This window comes from Haematobia irritans, chromosome 5, assembly GCF_050003625.1.
Source record: "Haematobia irritans isolate KBUSLIRL chromosome 5, ASM5000362v1, whole genome shotgun sequence".
Taxonomy (NCBI): domain Eukaryota; kingdom Metazoa; phylum Arthropoda; class Insecta; order Diptera; family Muscidae; genus Haematobia; species Haematobia irritans.
The window spans coordinates 106159107-106181070 of record NC_134401.1 but is presented as its reverse complement, the minus strand read 5'-3'; the positions used below and the strand labels follow the sequence as shown (position 1 = coordinate 106181070).

General features: G+C 32.8%; 2 protein-coding genes across 2 annotated transcripts; both read right to left on the bottom strand.

Moving 5' to 3' along the window:
- LOC142238953 (cytochrome P450 6g1-like) lies at positions 1 to 7932 on the bottom strand. Its single transcript, XM_075310717.1, has 2 exons — positions 6645 to 7932; positions 1 to 302 (listed from the first exon to the last, which is right to left on the bottom strand). Exons 1-2 carry the CDS (start codon positions 7905 to 7907, stop codon positions 21 to 23), a joined length of 1545 nt encoding a protein of 514 aa, XP_075166832.1. The 5' UTR covers positions 7908 to 7932; the 3' UTR covers positions 1 to 20.
- An 11458-nt stretch (positions 7933 to 19390) lies between these two features.
- LOC142239153 (cytochrome P450 6g1-like) lies at positions 19391 to 21236 on the bottom strand. Its single transcript, XM_075310921.1, has 2 exons — positions 19922 to 21236; positions 19391 to 19858 (listed from the first exon to the last, which is right to left on the bottom strand). Exons 1-2 carry the CDS (start codon positions 21179 to 21181, stop codon positions 19583 to 19585), a joined length of 1536 nt encoding a protein of 511 aa, XP_075167036.1. The 5' UTR covers positions 21182 to 21236; the 3' UTR covers positions 19391 to 19582.
- Between the last annotated feature and the right edge of the window lie 728 nt (positions 21237 to 21964).

The following is a 21964-nucleotide window of genomic DNA, read 5'->3' as shown; positions in this document are numbered from 1 at the left end:
TTTAATTTACATAGTGTACTTTATTTCTTATCTCTGACAACTTCCAAATATAGACCACCTTTCATCTGAAGTACAATAGCTTTCGCATCGAACTCCGGCTGCAATACCGTATCCGCACACAAACGAACATGATGATCTTTTAGTAAATAGAATAGTCCACATTTCACCTGGAACATAGCCAATCGAGCGCCAAAACAATTACGAGGACCCATTCCAAAAGGTAGATAGACCATTGGATTTATGGACTCTCTGTTTGTAGATGAAAAACGTTCGGGATCAAATTTTGTAGGGTTTAGCCAATACTGAAATACATAATGAAAAAAAAAATAATTTAACTATCATTAAATTCAAATCAATTCCAGAGTATAACTAAGGTTAATGTACAAACATTTTTTCTACGCCAAAGCCTTAATGTTGGTTGTGTTTAGAAGCCCAAGAAGTCAAAGCGGAAGATCTGTTTATATGGAACCTATACCAAAATATGGACCTATACCAAAACATATTTATTTATTTGTGATCCTAAAACATCTCTAGATTTCCAATTTCGGGAAAACTGGATAAAATTTCTAGAAGCCCAAGACCCCAAATCGGGGAGACGGTTTATATGATGACTATAACAAAACCTGGACCGATATAACCCATGTTCGGATGATAGCGCAATTATTGTAGCGTGATTTCAACAAACAGAGAGACAGACAGACGAATTCGTCTTAGAATTTCTACCCGATAAACTATATATATTTTTATATAGTCGGGAATGGAAATTTCGATGTGTTACAAACGTAATGACAAATTTATTGCCATTCTACGTTACTGGGTATAAAACGTCCATCAATTAGTCGTAGGTGTTATTTTACTTGGAAACCTCAAACATGGTACAGGTTATACGCCATTACATTTATGTTACGACTCTTGGAACCTAATTCATTAGAGAGTAGACATCTCCCCACTCTATTTTTAGGGTATAGAAAATATATTGAGGCACAGATTTTAAATGTCCGACGTAAGATTTTTATTTTTCCACAACCAACCCCAAAAATTCTATAAATCTAAAACTTAGCACCTATATTCTCTTCCACATGGAGTTTAAATCAAAATCTTGCAATTTGCGACGATTATGGGAACATGGAGGAAAATCAGCCCCCTTGATATATCCCCTCAAGCAGCTTAGACAATCGGACAATTCCTAGCATTTAGCTGTAATTTTACTGTGAAAACTAAAACTACCAGCTATCGGCCCCATGTTGATCGCCATTTAATTTATGTTACGATCCAACAGTTTTGGATACTTCTTCTACCCTTGTTGGAAGGAAGACTATTTCTACTCTCCATCATAGGTTGGGGGATATACTAACTTTGTCATTCAGTCTGTTGCCTGTCCGTCCATCCGTCTGTTCAATCATGATTGGCCTCACGTATCAAATTTCAACCGAATCGGATGAAATGTGCTCCCTCTAGAGGTTCCGAAAATCAAATCTGGGGATCGGTTTACTAGGGGGACTATATAATTTTATCTTCTAAGATGCTCCAGAAGTCAAATCTGAGAGTCAGTTTATATCTACAAATGGTCCAATATGGACCATACGACCTAAATTAATAACAACTACTTGTCTAAAGTCGATAACTTTGTTTCTTTCGGAAGTTAGCGTACATGCCCTCTAATAATCGTGCAAACATTGGTCCACCAGTTATATAAGAGTTACTTCACAAAATTTTCTATAGAAATAAAATGTTGACAAAATTTTCCATTGAAATAAAATTTTGACAAAATTTGCTATAGCAATAAAATTTCGGCAAAATTTTCTATAGCAATAAAATTTCGACAAAATCTTTTATAGAAATAAAAATTTGACAAACTTTTCTATTTTAACAAAATTTTCTATGAAAATAAAACTGTTACAAAATTTTTATGGCAATAAAACTTTGACAAAATTTATTATAGAAAACAAACTTTGACAAGATTTTCTATAGCAATAAAATTTTGACAAAATTTTCTTTAGCATACAATTTTAACAAAATAAAATTGTTACAAATTTTGACAAAATTTTTATAGCAATAAAATTTTAACAATATTTTCTATAGAAATAATATGTTGACAAGTTCTTTATAGAAATAAAATTTTTACAAAATTTGCTACAGAAAGAAAATTTTTTGACAAAAAAATTTTCTATAGAAATACAATTTTCTATAGTAATAAAATTTTGATTAAAATTGCTACAAAAAAAATTGACAAAATTTTCTATATAAAAAATTAAATTTTCATAGAAACAAACTTCTGACAAATTTTTCTTTAGCAATAAATTTTTGACAAAATTTTCTATACAATCAAATTTTGATAAAATTTTCTATAGCAATAACATGTTGGCAAAATTTTTTTTAGAAACAAAATTTTGACAAAATTTTCTATAGCAATTCAATTTCGACAAAATTTCCTATAGAAATAAAATTTTTACAAAAAAAAAATACAAAATTTACATAGAAATAAAATTCTAATAAAGTGTTCTATAGAAATAAAATTTTGACAAAATTTGCTACAGAAAAAAATATTTTTGACAACATTTTTCTATAAGAAATTAAATTTGGCAAAATTTTCTTTAGAAACAACATTTTGACAAAATTTTCTATAGTAATAAAATTTTGACAAAATTTTATATAGCAATAAAATTAAGACAAAATTTTCTATACAATAACATTTTAACAAAATTTTCTATAGAAATACAATTTTCTATAGTAATATCATTTTGACAAAAAATGCTACAGAAAAAAAAATTTTGACAAAATTTTCTATATAAAAAATTAAATTTGGCAAAATTTTCTTCAGGAACAAACTATTGACAAATTTTTCTTTAGCAATAAAATTTTCTGTAACAATGTAACAATTTATTGATATAGAAAATTTTGTCGAAATTTTATTTCTATATAAAATTTTATTTCTATAGAAAATTTTCTCAAAATTTAATTGCTACAGAAAATTTTATTGCTAAAGAAAAGTTTGTTCCTGAAGAAAATTTTGCCAATTTAATTTTTTATATAGAAAATTTTGTCAACATTTTTTTTCTGTAACAATTTTGGTCAAAATGTTATTACTATAGAAAATTGTATTTCTTTGTATAAACAAGTTTGTTAAAATGTAATTGTATAGAAAATTTGGTCTTAATTTTATTGCTATAGAAAATTTTGTCAAAATTTTATTGCTATAGAAAATTTTATTTCTTTAGAAAATTTTGTCAAAATTTTATTGCTATAGAAAATTTTTTTGCTAAAGAAAAATTTGTCAAAATTTTGTTTCAAAAGAAAATTTTGCCAAATTTAATTTTTTATATATATTATTGTTTCAAATTTTTTTTTTTCTGCAGCAATTTTTGTCAAAATTTTATTACTAAGAAAATTTTATTTCTATAGAAAATTTTTTAAAATGTTATTGTATTATTACTATATGTATTACTATAGAAAATTTAGTCAAAATTTTATTGCTATAGAAAATTTTGTCAATATTTGGTTTCTACAGAAAATTTTGCCAAATTTAATTTCTTATAGAAAATTTTGTCAAAAATTTTTCTTTCTGCAGAAAATTTTGTCAAAATTGTATTTCTATAGAAAATTTTATTAGAAATTTATTTCTATAGAAAATTTTATTAGAATTTTATTTCTATTGTAAATTTTGTAAAATTTTTTTCTATTGTAAATTTTGTAAAAATTTTATTTCTATAGAAAATTTTGTCGAAATTTTATTGCTATAGAAAATTTTGTCGAAATTTTATTGCTATAGAAAATTTTATTTCTTTAGAAATTTTTGTCAAAATTTTATTGTATAGAAAATTTCGTCAAAATTTTATTGTTATAGAAAATTTTATTGCTAACGAAAAATTTGTTAAAATTTTGTTTCTAAAGAAAATTTTGCCAAATTTAATTTTTTGAATAGAAAATTTTGTCAACATTTTTTTTCTGTAGCAATTTTTGTCCAAATTTTATTATTATAGAAATTTGTATTTCTATAGAAAAGTTTGTTAAAATGTTATTGTATAGAAAATTTTGTCTTAATTTTATTGCTATAGAAAATTTTTCAAAATGTTATTACTATAGCAAATTTGTCAAAATTTTGTTTCTAAAGAAAATTTTGTCAAAATTTTGTTTCTAAAGAAAATTTTGCCAAAGTTTTATTTCTATAGAAAACTTTATTAGAGTTTTATTTCTATGTAAATTTTTTTAATTTTTTTTTTATTTTGTAAAAATGTTATTTCTATAGAAAATTTTGTCAAAATTTAATTGCTATATAAATTTTGTCAAAATTTAGTTTCTAATAAATTTTTTACAAAATTTACAATAGAAATAAACTTCTGACAAAATTTTTATAGAAATTTTGACAAAATTTGCTACAGAAAGAATAATTTTGACAAAATTTTTTTATAAAAAATTAAACTTGGCAAAATTTGCTTTAGAAACAAAATTTTGACAACATTTTCTATAGCAATAAAATTAAGACAAAATTTTCTATACAATAACATTTTAAACAAAACTTTCTATACCCAGCAAAAAAAGCGTCGCCAAAAAAGTAATGAAAATGTTCTTTTTGGATCCGGAAGTGGTGCAAAATTGACGCAGAAGCGATGAATTTAACATGGACTTGTCATAGGATGGATGTCCTCCATTTCAACAGCCGTTGCACTGAATTTGCATCACTTCTTTAGGTGTGATCCGAATTCAATGTTTTGGATGTAAATTAAAAAATTCTGTGATATTTTGGCAAATAAATAATTCTTATAACATTTTATAATTTTTAATGGATTTTAACGCTTGTCGGAAACGTTTGACCTCAAATATTTTCAAAAAATCACAATTTTTTCAGATTGGATTTAGCATTTTTTTCGAAAAAATTTTATTTATTTGTACCATTTTATGAATTCTTACTATGTTTTTAACCTATTTGAAAGAAAAAAGTTGAAATTACCCATTAAAAGTATGAACAAATCAAGTTATAAAACATTGAATTAAAAGAAATTCCTGGGTAGTTCAAATAAAGAACATCATTGGGAGTGCATCTTCTGGAAGTGCTTTTAGAGTTGTGCCTTTGGAAGAACTTCCAAAATTTTTTGCTGGGTAGTAATAAAATTTTGACAAAAATTGCTACAGTTAAAAATTTTGACAAAACTTTCTCTATAAAAAATTAAATTTGGCAAAATTTTCTTTAGAAACAAAATTTTTCTTTAGCAATAAAATTTTCTATAGCAATAAAATTTTGACAAAATTTTCTATACAATAAAATTTTGACAAAATTTTCTAAAGAAATCAAATTTTCTATACACTGAAAAAAAAGCATACTCGGTTCCAAAGATTTTGTCTTTACTTTAAAAAATTTGGTATTGATTCCGAGCCAAAGAAGCTGAGAATACAAGTTAGGATACTTTTAAGACACAATTCTCCTTTAAATTTAGGTTTTGTGTACTTGCTTCTAGGAAGCAAATTTTAATTTTTCGCTTTCTCAGCTTTTTTTCTTCATATGCTATCAAAGTCCTTTAAAAACGAGTTAACGGCAACTTTATTTTCCAAATTAGGACTCGACTTCCAGTAGAAATTATGCTATGTTTGAAGTAAAAAACTTCTTTAAAATAAAGTTTTGAAAAACATGTCCTATATTTGAACGATTTTTTGCTTTGTAGTCAAGATGCAAAAAGACAACAAATTTAAAGACAATTTCATTAAATTTAAAGAATTTTTCTGAATTATTAAAGTCAGGTTGACCTTAGCCTATAAATTGTTTCTTTCATGTTAAGATACCCATTTTTAAGTCAAATCACTTAATTATGAGGACAATACGACTTCATTGAAAAGTTTATCGACTTTTGGACAAGGAAAATAACTTTATTTTAGAGAAATGCGTCTTCTATGCTAAGCAAAATTTGTATTCGTATTTTAAAGACATGAAATCTTTGATTTCACGACAGTATTTTTTTCAGTGTAGCAATAAAATTTCGACAAAATTTTTTATAGCAATAAAATTTCGACAAAATTTTTTATAGAAATAAATTTTTTACAAAATTTACAATAGAGATAAAATTCTAATAAAATTTTCAATAGAAATAAAATTTTTGCAAAAATTTCTATAGAAATAAAACTGTGATAAAACTTTCTATAGATATAAAATTTTGACATAATAAAATTTTGAAACAATAAGTTTTTTTTGGGTAAATTATTCGCCGACTTTTTGTAGATTATTTTTTGTTCGAGAAGCAAATTGCATCCGACGTGGAAGAAATTCGGTACGTTATTTCTGTATATCCTCTTTAATAACCTTGCAAAAATTTGGTATTCAAAATTTTACTTTTTACTTTCCTCATGTAGGAAAAAATTGCATCCAATCGTGTTAAATTTGACCGTTTAATTTCGATGCAAAAATTGGTTCATATCGGTTAATAATTATAGACTTCTCTATATACACAGGGCTAAATTTTTTAAGATGCATGAAGATACCTTGAAATCGGCAGCTGTTACCGGAACGCAAGTAATTCGATTGCGGATGACAGTCTTTAGTGGGACTTTGTGCGGAAATCAAGCTGGAGGGTACATAAGATTCGGCCTGGCCGAATTCTCGGCCTTATTTACATGTTTCAACATCATAAAAGGTACGTTTCAAAAGACTTACTTACCTCTGCATCATAATGTAGACCATAAACCGAGATGAATATAGACATTCCATCGGGTAAAGAAAAATCACAATATGGCTTTAGAGAATATTGCTCCGTCTTTCCCTCAGGTCTATAGTATTTTCTCTCCAATATCGGTGATACAGGATACAACCGTAATGTTTCATTTATAATCATTTCCAAATAATCTATTTTGTTGATAGCCTCAGGGGAAATTTGTGATGAATTTTCCTCCTTTAAAACCATGTGTATTTCCTTTTTTAACTTCTCTTGTATATCTGGATGTTTGGCCAATTCGAGAAGAGCATTAGCCATGGTAGTTGAAGAAGTTTCAAAGCCGCCTACCATAAATACTCCCGCTTGGGCAGCTAAACATTCCATAAACATTTTCATATCCTTGGTATTGTTGTGACTGGCTTCCTCCTTAAGCTTAACAAATATGTCGATCAAATCATAACGTTTCTCTCCACTAGTTTCTCTTTCACGGATAGCCTGGAAAATCGTATTCCTTAGGAATTCATTAGTGTCGGGATATAAGATCTTCGATTTGAATAGACGCATAAATTGTGGAGCAAAGGCAATTATGACAAAATTCAAACCACGTTTCCAACCAAATTCAGTCATTCTTCGTATAGCGGTGTTTAAATGCTCTTCGGGATTCTCTAGGCAATTCGATTTTAAGCCCAACAGCGTGGTTGCAATAACATCAGTGGTATAACGGGCACAAAAATCCTTCATTTCAATTTGAGTAACCTGGTGGTGTAATCTCTTCAAATACTCTGCCATATTTTCGGCCACATTTTGTATAAGAGGAAACATTTGCTTAAGTTTGGCACCAGAGAACACGGGACTTAATTTATAGCGCATTTCTTTCCACAACTCATAAGAGCTAAAGAACATCATTTGTCCCCCAATGGTATCGTAAGAGGCATCTATATCCACATATCTATTGTGAAAGCTATCGAAATCTTTTATTAATACAGCCTTTATCAATTCTGGATCTCGTATCAGCAAACTGGGCTTGAAGAGACCATAAACTCCAACAACTGGTTTATCCTTGAAATGGGCATCATCGTATATGGTTTTTAAATGATAACCGAAATTTGTTTTGAATGTAACGAAATCTAGAAAATTTCCACTGAATATTTTACCCGGCACACTTGGAATATTTCTATGGCGCTGCCAGAAACCAAATTGAATTTTAAAACTCACATAGCCAAGTAGCAGCGAAAGTGCCGTAAGTAATAGAACAATGCTCAGACACATCTTTTCTTTGTACTCGCAAAGAAGCAAATAATCACGTTTGACTTCCAAATATCAAATCCAAAGTCAGGCACTCGTAAAATTTCGTCATTGTATGATGAGATCACAATTAGAAACAGAACGAAAATGTCCAAAAACATAGAAGAAACAACATGAAATCGCTAAAATCGAGCATATCCGACTAGAAGATACCCCTAGATCAATGTATCTTGATGAGAGGGTGTAAAATAGAAAAATTCAGCAGTTTTGATAATAATAATTCTTCGAGATGCTTGTTTGAAATTTCAGTCAGACCAAATCTTATGTACCCTCCACCATGGATTGCGTAGAAAGATTGTGATTCACAATCGAATTACTTGGGTTGTGGCTACACTAGCCGGTGTCAAGGTATCTTTAAACTTCTTAACATTGTCTTCTAAATTGTAAGGTAGTTCATATGGAGTCTATGTGAGATAAAGCAAGTACACCGAAAAAAAGTGAACGGTTTTATAGGAAGAATGAACTACCTCGCACGAAAATTGAACTAATTGACGAAAATTGAAATGTGAGATATCCACAAAACGTTGTTAAAACCAGGAAAGTTTAATGCCCTGTTGTACTTTTTAGCTGCAGTACGAAAATCTTCTTTTGCTTTAGTTCATATTGAACTTATGTGTACGGTCATTGAACTTTATACTCAAGTTTAGTTCATAAAATGTTTGAGATATACTTAAAAAAAGTAAGATTTCATTAAGCTGTGGAAAATTTCGATAAAAATAATAAAATTTAACTACTAGCAAATAAATTTTTTCCAATAAAAATTAGTTAAATTTAGAGTTGGGGTATCTACGGAAATTTGTTTCTGTGTATATACGGCTTTAATTTCTACATCGTAACGGGTTACATAAATTTGATGACATATACTCTCTCCAACAGATTTTAAACATCTCGCCTAAGTGTTCAAGGGAACCCTATGAAATAACACCTTTCACATGATTTGAAATCTAAATTCTTTTAGGTTACATTTGTATACCCTAAACCACATAGTGGTCAGGGTATAATAAGTTTGATCTGCCAAAAAATGTGCCTACCAGAAATATTGATTTTAGACTTCATAAAATATATACCGATCGAGTCAGAATCACCTCCTGAGTCGATCTAGTGCTTGGTGTCCGTCAGTCCGTCCGTCCGTCTGTCCATGTATTTGTTGTTCACAGGATTCCGGTCGCAATTATTAACCGATTTTGATGAAATTTGGTACAGGGAGTTATGTGGGCACAAGGACGAACGCTATTGAATTTGGAAGAAAGCGGATCAAATTTAGATATAGCTCCCATATATATGTATCGCCCGATTTCGACAAATGGAGTCACGTTGCGCTTTTCTACAAACTGATCATCATCAAATTTTGCACAAAATAATCTTCTGCATCACCCTTTAAGTCTGCAAAATTTCATCGAAATCGGTTCAGATTTAGATATAGCTCCCATATATATGTATCGCCCGATTTTGCCAAATTAGGTCATAAAACCCTTATTTATCAACCGATCCTACTCAAAGTAGGTTAAATATAATCCTCTATAGCACTGACTATATGTGCAAAAAATCATCGAAATCGGTTCCGATTTAGATATAGCTCCCATATATATGTATCGCCCGATTTCGCCAAATTAGGTCATAAAACCCTTATTTATCAACCGATCTTACTCAAAGTAGGCTAAATGTAGTCCTCTATAGCACTGACTATATGTGCAAAAAATCATCGAAATCGGTTCAGATTTAGCTATATCTCCAATATATATGAACCGCCCGATTTTTCAAAATTTGACTATAAACCCCTTATTTATCAACCGATAGTACTCAAAGTTGGCCAAATGTAATCTTCTATAGCACTAACTGTATTTGCATAATTTCATCGAAATCGGTTCAGATTGAGATATAGCTCCCCTATATATGTATAGCCCGATTTTCCCAAATTTGGCCATAGAACCCTTATTTATTATCCGATCTTACTCAAAGTTGGCTAGATCCAGTCCGCTATAGTACTTAGGGTATGTGCAAAATTTCATCGAAATCGATTCAGATGTAGATATAGCTCTCATATATGTATCGCCCGATTTTGAAAAATTTGCCCCTAATAACTTTATGTTTGACCATAGAGGCCTCATTTCTTTACTGATCTTACTCAAATTTTGCACAAGTTAGCCTTTTGTGGTATTAATCAAAGCCACAAAATATTATGCAAATTGGTTCAGATTTACATATAGCTTCCATATATATGAATCGTTCGATTTTCCCAAATTTGGCCATAATACTATTATTTATTAACCAATGTTACTCAAATTTTAAATTTTGATGTACTAGCCGATCGTATTTATACGTACTTGTAGCTCTTACATAAGAATATTGCTCGATTTTTACAAATTTGGATTTATTACCCACACTAATTGAGCGATTTTCTCTTTTTTAATAATGAGCTCAATATTAGTGGCATACTAACTCCGTAGGTGCAATATCAACTACAGCCAGTGTTGCTAGAAGTAGGGGAAATTCCCTATATGTAGGTTTTTTTCTAATATTTAGCGTCTTGTAGGGACGTAGGGCCATAATGTAGGGACATTTTCTCTCAACACAATTTGTAATAATTTTTACATTTTGGTGGCTCTAGAGGAGGAAATTAGAAGCCGACAAGGCTTGATCTTTAACAATGTGTGGTAACAACAGTTACCACTCGTGCCAAAAATAATCTAACAAAATTTGAAGATGACCACAAATCTACCAAACAAATATTTCTATAGAAAATTTTGTCAAAATCAGAGATGGTCTGTATCAAGCTTTTTTAGGTTTGCGACTGTCGCAAAGTTGTAAACGTCGTAAACGTCACATACGTGTCGTAAATGTTGAAAAAGTAACAAAAGTCGCAAATTCAAAATACTTTAGTCGCGTCAGCTAGGCAGCAAATTCGATGATATCCAAGACGATGGTATGTGCGAAGAGAAGGTTTTAGTCCCCACATTTTCCCTATTGCCTTTTGCACGAGTACAGGATAACCGTGGATTTTCTCGTCCTTTCTTAGCTTTAAGTTCAGTCTCTTGTCCAATATAACCCCAAGGTATTTTGCACACTCCCCAACGGGAATTTCGATACCACCTAAGAAAATAGGTTTGACCAAGGGAAAACTTTCACAAATTTCTGAAGAAACTCACAGCGAATGCTGTCAAGCTAAATTAAAAATTGTTCAGGATTTCTTCTATTCAAAATTATGTTTTCTACAATAGGTTTACGACTTTTGCGACATACGTATTATACCGTCGCAAATGTATGTCGCAAAAGTCACAGTTTGTGACAGGCCAACCCTGGTCAAAATTGTATTTCTATATATTTTTTTTTTTTTCAAAATATTATTTCTATAAAAAATGTTCTCAAAATTTTATTTCTATTGAATTTTTTCTCAAAATTTAATTTCTATAGAATTTATTATCAAGATTTTATTTCTATAGAAAAAATTCTCAAAAAAAATTATTTATAGAAACTTTTTCGAAAATTTTATTTCTAGAGAGATTTAAAAAAAAATACTATTTTTGGTAGAATTCTACCAACTGTGGCAACCGTGGTGATAATACAAATTTATTTGCTAGGTTATATACGTTGCATTTTCATGTTTTAACATAATAAAGTACTTAGAACCATTTTTTTTTTGTAAAATTTGTTTAAATTTAAAGAGAAATATACTATGGAAAATTGTTTCGGAATGTATGGGAGAGTAGGGATTTTTTTTTGTCCTTGTAGGGTAAACCGAACATTTTCCCTGGCAACACTGACTATGAGCTATAGTCAGATTGTGACAAAGCACCCATAAATATGTACCCTTAACATGCAACTGCGGTTTATCTTCCAGACCTATATCAATGTTACCCCACAAATGCTTTTGATTACTAATTCAGTAAGGGTGGTTTAGGGTATGATATATGACAAGTTACTCACTTGTTATATTTATACCCGCAATACTGGAATCTTGGAATCCTTATATCACCTCAATAAACATATCTCATATATCAGTAACATAACTCTATATTTCGAATTTTAGGCAAGTAGGAGAAAAATTGCGGTGTTTTGCAGCCCCCTAAGTAAAAATTGGGAGATCCTTCTATAGAGATTCAGCCAAAAAATGGCCCATTAAAAACAAATTTCGGTACAGCACTTTGTGGACCCGAAATACCTCTAAATTAATAATTTGAAGTAAATCAGATAAAAATATCTGCCAAAATCATGAATTTATAGACAAAATCATTGGAACATATTTTTTCAGTGAAGAAGGCCATGAAGTCAAATCGGGACTATGGTCTCTATTGTGACTATACTACAACATGGACCGATTACATCATATCTGTACACCCCTTTGTGGAACCGAATCTAGAGGTGGATTTCCAATTTCGCGGGGATTTCCAATTTCAGGTAAAACGGCTAAACATTGCGGTTTCTAGAAGCCCAAAATGTTAAATCGGAAAATCAACTTTTATGGGGGCCGTAACAAAACATAGATCTATTCATATCATATTGGGCACATTTTTTATGGACCTGAAATACCTCTAGATTTCCATTTCAGGCAGATCGGATAAAAATTGTTTCCTTTGAAAACTCTTCGTCGCAGCGGGTTACTTGATAAAATATAGAAATTCAGGGGGTTCTATGACAGATATTCTCCCAAGCTGTTCAGTTCAACAAGTACGCTTCCCGAAGATACATTTAAAAATTCAACCTATGAAGATTCTGGATTTTTTTCATTTTTGAGTTTTAGAGGAATCATAAACATCTCGAGTAAGTGTGCAAAAAAATGTTAAAATAACGCATTGTTCTGAAATCTGTAGGTTTGTACCCCCATTATTTAAATGATTATGAGAAGTTAAATATGGAAATTTTACACTTAGTTTCAAGCAATTTTCATGATCAGTGCGCCACTCTCAAGAAATTAAATCGGTCTACATGGACGTTTTAGAATCCAGACCTCAAAACGGAGGGCCGGTTTATAATGGGGCTATATCAAAACCTGTACCGACACACAATATATTCAGCACACCTATTTATGGTCCTAAAATACCTCAAGATTTCCAATTTCAGGCAAATTGGATAAAAACTACGGATTCTAGAAGCCCAAGACCCCAAATCGGGGGGTCGGTTTATATGGGGGCTATATCAAAACCTGAACCGATATATCCCATTTTCGAACTTGATAGGATATATAGTAGACAAAAGAAAGGTCGATTAAATTCCAATATATTCAATTCTTGACCGGTATATATAGGGGAAATAATTACGAACCGATATGAACTTTTGTGCAGAAATTAAAGAGCCAGAATTGAAATATGGGGTCGCTTTATATGGGGGCTATAACAGGTTGGTTGATAAGTCCCCGGTCTGACACATAGGCGTCACTAGTATTAAATGCATATTATTTTTATATAGTACCAACCTTCAAATGATTCGTGTCACAATTTGACGCCTGTAAGTCAATTAGTTTGTGAGATAGAGCGTCTTTTGTGAAGCAACTTTTCTTATTGTGAAAAAAATGGAAAAAAAGGAATTTCGTGTTTTGATAAAATACTGTTTTCTGAAGGGGAAAAAATACGGTGGAAGCAAAAACTTGGCTTGATAATGAGTTTCCGGACTCTGTCCCAGGGAAATCAACAATAATTGATTGGAATGAGCACGGAGGACGGTGAACGAAGTGGACGCCCGAAAGAAGTGGTTACCGACGAAAACATCAAAAAACTCCACAAAATGATTTTGAATGACCGTAAAATGAAGTTGGTCGAGATAGCAGAGGTCTTAAAGATATCAAAGGAACGTGTTGGTCATATCATTCATCAATATTTGGATATGCGGAAGTTCTGTGCAAAATGGGTGCCGCGCGAGCTCACATTTGACCAAAAACAACAACGTGTTGATGATTCTGAGCGGTGTTTGCAGCTGTTAACTCGTAATACACCCGAGTTTTTCCGTCGATATGTGACAATGGATGAAACGTGGCTCCATCACTACACTCCTGAGTCCAATCGACTGTCGGCTGAGTGCACAGCGACCGGTGAACCGTCTCCGAAGCGTGGAAAGACTCAAAAGTCCGCTGGCAAAGTAATGGCCTCTGTTTTTTGGGATGCGCATGGAATAATTTTTATCGATTATCTTGAGAAGGGGAAAACCATCAACAGTGACTATTATATGGCGTTCTTGGAGCGTTTGAAGGTCGAAATCGCGGCAAAACGGTCCCATATGAAGAAGAAAAAAGTGTTGTTCCACCAAGACAACGCACCGTGTCACAAGTCATTGAGAACGATGGCAAAAATTCATGAATTGGGCTTCGAATTGCTTCCCCACCCACCGTATTGTCCAGATCTGGCCCCCAGCGACTTTTTCTTGTTCTCAGACCTCAAAATGATGCTCGCAGGGAAAAAAATTGGCTGCAATGAAGAGGTGATCGCCGAAACTGAGGCCAATTTTGAGGCAAAACCGGAGGAGTACTACCAAAATGGTACCAAAAAATTGGTCGTTATAATCGTTGTATCGCTCTTGAAGGGACCTATGTTGAATAATAAAAACGAATTTTGACAAAAAATGTGTTTTTCTTTGTTAGACTGGGGACTTATCAGCCAACCTCTTATACAATTATGAACACGAGTCTACCACAAATAGCAGATTTTTTACTGTTTGGTAGATTGGTAGAATTCTTGATGTTTTGGAAGAGTTTGCAAAATATTCCTCTCCAACTATGAAATGCTTCAAAAATTTTCTACAGAAATAAAATTCTGGCAAAATTTTCTATAGAAATAAATTTTTGACAAAATTTGGTATAGAAATTATATTTTGACAAAATTTCCTAAAGACATAAAATGTTGACAAAATTTTCCATAGAAATAAAATTTTGACAAAATTTTCTATGGCAATAAAATTTTCGAAGATTATTTTTGACTCGAGTGGCTATCGTGATTTTTCTGTGATTGGGGATCGGTTTATTTGGAGTCTATATATAATATACATCGATACGGACCAATATTGGCATGGTTGTTTTCGACACTAGCGAAATGTACCGAATTCCAACCGGATCGGATGAATTTTTCTCCTTCAAGAGGTCAGGAGATCAAATCTGGGAATCGGTATATATGGGGGCTATATATAATTATGAACCGATAATGACCAATACTGGCATAATTGTTAGAGACCATATACTAACACCACGTACCAAATTTCAACCGGATCGGATGAAAACAAGCCAAATCTGGGGATCGGTTTATATGGGGGCTATATTTAATTATGGACCGATGTGGACCAATTTTTGCATCATTGTTAGAGACCATATACCAACACCATGTACCAAATTTCAGCCAGATCGGATGAAATATGCTTCCCTTAGAGGCTCCAAAAGCCAAATCTGGGGGTCCGTTTATATGGGGGCTATACGTAAAAGTGAACCGATATGGCCCATTGGCCATATCCGACCTACTTCAATAGCAACTACTTGTGCCAAGTTTCAAGTCGATAGCTTGTTTCGTTCGGAAGTTAGCGTGATTTCAACAGACGGACGGACGGACATGCTCAGAATTTCACCACGACCCAGAATATATATACTTTATGGAGCAATATTTCGATGTGTTACAAAGGGAATGACAAAGTTAATATACCCACCATCCTATGGTGGAGGGTATAATAAGAAAATAAAAGCATTACAACAATTATAAAAACTACTCATTTCGTCTTAGAATTTATCCCCGATAAAGCATTTATGTATACTTTATATAGTCGGAAATCAATATTTCGATTACAAACTTTTTATACCCCCATCACCATTCTACTCGGTTGGTGATGGGTATAAAAATACAAATTAAACACCTATATGAGGCACTCTCGTTCTTGATCGGTTTATATAAAGGAGTCTATATATAATTATGAACCGATATGAAGCCAATTACGCATGGCTATTAGTGGTCACGAACAAATATTGCACACCCAATGTTAACCGGATCCGATAAAATTTGTTCCTCCATAAGGATCTAGAAATTAAATTTGGGTCGGGTCGGTTTATTTGTTGGATAAAATTTGCTCCTCCAAGAAGTTCCGGAAGTCAAATGTGGGGATCGGTTTATATGGAAGCTATATATAAATATGGACCGATAATTACCAAGTTTTGGTTAAAGGTCCAAAAGTATCAAATTTCAACCGGATCGGATGAATTTTGCCCTTTCAATAGGTTGCAGAGCCTATTGAAAGGGCAACTCTGAGAAACAGTTTATATGGGGGCTATACCTTATTCAATACCATCGGACCTACATTGATATCAACTACTTGTGGCAAGTTTCAAGTCGATAGCTTATTTTCTTCGAAACTTAACGTGATTTCAACAGACGGACGGACGGTCATCGATAGATCGACTTAGGATTTCACCACGACCCAGAATATACTTTATGGAGCCTGAGACCAATTTTTTGATGTGTGGAGGGTATTCATAATGAAAATTCTTTGTAGCATTAAATTTTAGTCACCCTGTAGATCTAATTATGTGATTTATACCACAACCTCTATCTAATTTTGTTACAAAGCGAATGGTATTGTTATAATCTCCTCATTTTACGATGGAGGGTATAAAACACATTAATTAACGCAAACATGCAATAATGAAATATTTTAAATTGAAAAAGCTTTCTTTAGAAGTTTTTGTTCTAAAAAGCATTTATATATCAAAAGTCCAATTCAATGAATTCACAATTCGGGCTTTTAAAAAAAGCTTGTTTTCAGCCGGTCATTCATTGTCTTAAATATGGTTCTGATATGATTTGCCGGCAGTGTGGAAGATTTCCAATCGCAATGAATTTTATAGAGGAGGGTATACAATTCAAAGCCAATGCCTTTTTATACCCTAAACCACATAGTGGTCAGCGTATAATAACTTTGATCTGCCAAAAAATGTGTCTACCAGAAATATTGATTTTAGACCCCATAAAATATATACCGATCGACTCAGAATCACCTCCTGAGTCGATCTAGCGCTTGCTGTCTGTCCGTCCGTCTGTCTATGTATTTGTTGTTTGCAGGATTCCGGTCGCAATTATTAACCGATTGTGATGAAATTTGGTACAGGGTGTTTTTTGGGCACAAGGACGAACTCTATAGAATTTGGAAGAAATCGGATCGAATTTAGATATAGCTTCCATATATATGTATCGCCCGATTTCGCCAACGGGGTCACGGTTTATTACTCATCGTCAAATTTGACACAAAGTAAAATTTTTCATCACTCTTCAAGTCTTGCAGATCGAAATCGGTTCAGCTTTAGATATAGCTCTCATATATATTTATATAAATAAATAAATAATATATATATATATATATATATATATATATATATATATATATATATATATATATATATATATATATATATATATATATATATATATATATATATATATATATATATATATATATATATATATATATATATATATATATATATATATATATATATATATATATATATATATATATATATATATATGAGAGCTATATCTAAAGCTGAGATCGGTTCAGATTTAGATATAGCTCCCATATATATGTATCGCCCGATTTCGCCAAATTTGGCCATGAAACCCTTATTTAACAACTAAACTTACTAAAATTTAGAACAAGGTAACCTTCTGTGGTAACATATCAACCAAACCTGCAAAATTTTGACCATAGTGGCCTTATTTATTAACCGATCTTACTCAAAGTTACCACGAGGTAACCTTCTCTGCTATCAAGCAAATCTGCTTTTCAAATCGATTCACATTAAGATATAGCTCCCATATATATGCATAGCACGATTTTCCTAAATTTGTCCGTAATTCTCTTATTTATTGACAAATGTTACTCAAATTTGAAATTTAGATGTATTAGCCGATCAAACTTGGACTTACATACAGCTCTTACAAAAATATATTGCCCGATTTTCAAAATTTGGCTACATTATCCACACTAATTGAGCGATTTCCTATTTTTATACCCTCCACCATAGGATGGGGGTATATTAACTTTGTCATTCGTTTGTAACACATCGAAATATTGCTCTAAGACCCCATAAGGTATATATTCTGGGTCGTGGTGACATTCTGAGTCGATCTGAGCATGTCCGTCCGTCCGTCTGTTGAAATCTCGCTAACTTCCGAACGAAACAAGCGATCGACTTGAAACTTGGCACAAGTAGTTGTTATTGATGTAGGTCAGATGGTATTGCAAATGGGCCATATAGGCCCACTTTTACGTATAGCCCCCATATAAACGGACCCCTAAATTTGGCTTTCCGATCCTCGAAGAGAAGCAAATTTCATCCGATCCGGCTGAAATTTGGTGCATGGTGTTAGTATATGGTCTCTGACAACCATGCAAAAATTGGTCCACATCGGTCCATAATTATATATAGCCCCCATATAAACCGATGCCCAGATTTGGCTTGCGGACCCTCTGAGAGAAGCAAATTTCATCCTATCCGGTTGAAATTTGGTACATGGTGTCAGCATATGATCTCTAACAACCATGCCAAAAGTGGTGCATATCAGTCCATAATCATATATAGCACCCATATAAATCGATCCCCCCAATTTGGCTTGCGGAACCTCTAAGAGGAGCAAATTTCATCCGATCCGACTGAAATTTGGTACATGGTGTTGGTATATGGTCTCTAACAACCATGCAAAAATTGGTCCACTTCGGTCCATAATTATATATAGCCCCCATATAGACCGATCACCAGATTTGAACTCCGGAGCCTCTTGGAAGACCAAAATTCATCTGATACAGTTGAAATTTGGTACGTTTCTACGCAATCCATGGTAGAGGGTACATAAAATTCAGCCTGGCCGTATATACTTGTTTTTTTTTAAATAATGAACTCAATATTAGTGGCCTACTAACTTTGTAGGTGGGAGCCACCGTGGTGCAATGGTTAGCATGACCGACTTGCATACACAGGGTCGTGGGTTCAAACCCAGTTTCGACCAAACCCCAAAAAAGTTTTTCAGCGGTGGATTTCCCCACCTCAGTAATAATGGTAACATTTCTGAGTGTTTCAAAGCTTCTCTAAGTGGATTTACTGCAATGTGGAATGCCGTTCGGACTCGGCTTTAAAAAGGAGGTCCCTTGTCATTGAGCTTAACATAGAATCGGGCAGCAATCATTGATAAGAGAGAAGTTCACCACTGTGGTATCCCAATGGATTGAATAGTCTAAGTGAGCCTTAAATATCGGGCTGCCTCTATAGCTAACCTAACTCTGTAGGTATAAAAACCAAGTATAGCTTCTAATATCAGGCGTTTCTGTTCAGATTGTGATAAAATTGCAAAAAACAGGTACTACTTAATTTTCATAAATAAGAAAATGCGTCATCTCCCAAACATATGTTTACTAATTCACTGGGGTTGGTTTAGGGCCCCGCCCGACTTTCTATTTTACTCACTAGTTAAAGAATAGAGCAATATCAAAACTTCTCTGATTTACTTGAAATTTATTGAAATTTACAGGGAACATAGGAGAATGTTACTTAAATTAATACAGTGTATATGATTTTTCGATATCTGACCGGGAAATGGGAACTCAGTCATAGCCAATTTTCTCACAGATATTATTAAAATATAATTAGTCGCTATAATATGTGCATTTATAATCGTATAACATATTTAATCTTTAACTATTTCCAAATGAATGCCACCCTTCACTTGAAGTACAACAGATTTGGCATTGAATTCAGGTTGCAATAGAGTATCTTCACACAATCGCACATGATGCTCTTTCAGCAGATAGATGAGGCCACACTTCAATTGTAACATGGCCAAACGAATGCCAATGCAATTTTTGGGACCCATACCAAAAGACAAAGAAACTTGTGAATTCAATAGATCTTTGTTTGCCGGTGAAAAACGTTCGGGATCAAATTTAGAGGGATTGATCCAATACTAAAAGAGACACCAAAAAGACATTAGTTGGTTAAAAAAAAAAACTGAAGCTATTCTACCTACCTTTGGATCATAGTTTAAACCAAATACCGATATAAATACTGTCATATCCTCTGGTAAGGTATAATCACAATATGGCTTAAGGGAATATGGTTCATTTTTCCCCTCAGGGGTCTTGTGAACCCTTTCCAAGATGGGAAAGACAGGATATAATCGCAGAGTCTCATGGATAATCATATCGAGATATTCGAATTGATTGATATCCTCATAGGATAGTTTAGAGCCTTCAACTTGATTTAGTGTTGAGCGTATTTCCTGCTTCAGTTTTTCCTGTATTTCTGGGTGCTTGGCCAATTCCAATAGAGCATTGGACATAGTAGTCGATGATGTTTCGAAACCTCCTACCACAAAAACACCAGCTTGAGCTATCAAAGAGTTCATGACATCAATCATATTTCTTCCCGCTTCCATGGCTTCTTTTTTAAGTTTGACCAATAAATCGATCATATCGAAACGTTTCTCTTTACTAAGCTCTCTACCCTCGATTGCCTTGGTAACGGAAGTTTTCAAAAATAGCTCCGTTTCGGGATGTATTAATTTCGCACCATAGAGCTTAGCCAATTTGGGAACGAAAAAGCAGAGAACATAGTTTATAGCCAATTTCACATCGAACGCTGTCAATCTTCGTATCTCCATGTTCAAATCTTCGGTGGGATTTTCCACCGAATTCGATTGGAAACCCAAGAGTGTAGTGGCCACAATATCGGTCATGTAACGGGCACAAAAATCTTTCATTTCCACTCGTTGAACCCTTGTGGTCTGCTTCAACAAATGCTGTTCCATATTTTCGGCCACATTTTGTATGAGGCCAAACATCATTTTCAATTTGGCCGTTGTAAAGAGGGGACTCAATTTCGAACGTACCTCCTTCCACAAGGAATATCGGGTGAAGAATATTCCACTAGCTCCTATGGGATCACTTTTCAAATCCATATCACGAAAACGATCACGAAAATATTCAAAATCTCTTACTAATATCGATTTAATGAGATCTGGATCACGGATAAGTAAACTTGGGCGATAGAGACCATATACCCCAACCACTGGTTGGTCAACGAACTCTGGATCATCGTATATCGTTTTCAACTGATAAGCGAAATTTGTCTTGAAGCTAAGAAAATCACCTAATTTTCCACTGAATACTTTGCCCGGAACACTGGGCACTGCCCTACGCCTCTGCCAATAGCTGAATTGTATTTTATACCAGACATAACCGGCAATCACAGCAATCAAGCACAATACAGCCGAAACGAAAACCACCATAATGCGAACAAATGACCGTACACTTTCATTAAAAATTGTTTACTGAATCAAAAACCGGCTGCTCGATGAGATTGGTGTTGATGCATTGTAGAGAAATTTCTAACAGCATGGAGTGTGGGGAGAATAAAAATCCAAACAATAACGAATGCGATTTGCTATATTAGGGTGTCACTAAATCTAAGAGAAAACTATTCTTGGAGAAGTTTATTAAATACATTAATGGGTATTTATATACTGATTTGATAGAATTATTTTCGAATAAAACAGAAATTCTATAATTATTCTTGCTGTTAATCATAAAATATTCCTATTAAAAATTTACATTATTATGCAAAAGTTTAATGTTCTTAACGTAAAGCCAATAAAAAAACAAAACAAGTAAGTAAAGTAGAAAGTCGAAAAAACTGAAGCAGGAAATACGCTCAACACTAAATCAAGTTGAAGGCTCTAAACTATCCTATAAGGATATCAATCAATGTTAGAATATATTAATATATGTGAATGTAAACATATATATATTTACAAATTTCGAGTAAACATATATATGTTGTGATATTTTATTCAGAGAGTGACAGAGAGAGAGAGAGAGTATACTCTCTAGAAAGGAATACAGATGGAAACCGGGAGGGTTGACGAAAGATATCGACATGACACAGCGAGAGAATTAAAAGAGAGCAATTTCTGTTAAACTGCTTGTATATTGTTTCGAAAAACTGTTTTATGAGTTCATTGGTTTTGGCTATGCGCTTGGCATGTAAATAAAGCTTTGCCAAAAATTTGATA

Bases quoted from the DNA above. Each gene is read 5' to 3' on its own strand.
- LOC142239153 (XM_075310921.1), bottom strand. From the start codon at position 21,181: ATGGTGGTTTTCGTTTCGGCTGTATTGTGCTTGATTGCTGTGATTGCC. The intron at 19,859-19,921 runs GTAGGTAGAATA...TGTCTCTTTTAG, and splicing joins GTTTAAACTATGATCCAAAG to TATTGGATCAATCCCTCTAA.
- LOC142238953 (XM_075310717.1), bottom strand. From the start codon at position 7,907: ATGTGTCTGAGCATTGTTCTATTACTTACGGCACTTTCGCTGCTACTT. The intron at 303-6,644 runs GTAAGTAAGTCT...TATGTATTTCAG, and splicing joins GTCTACATTATGATGCAGAG to TATTGGCTAAACCCTACAAA.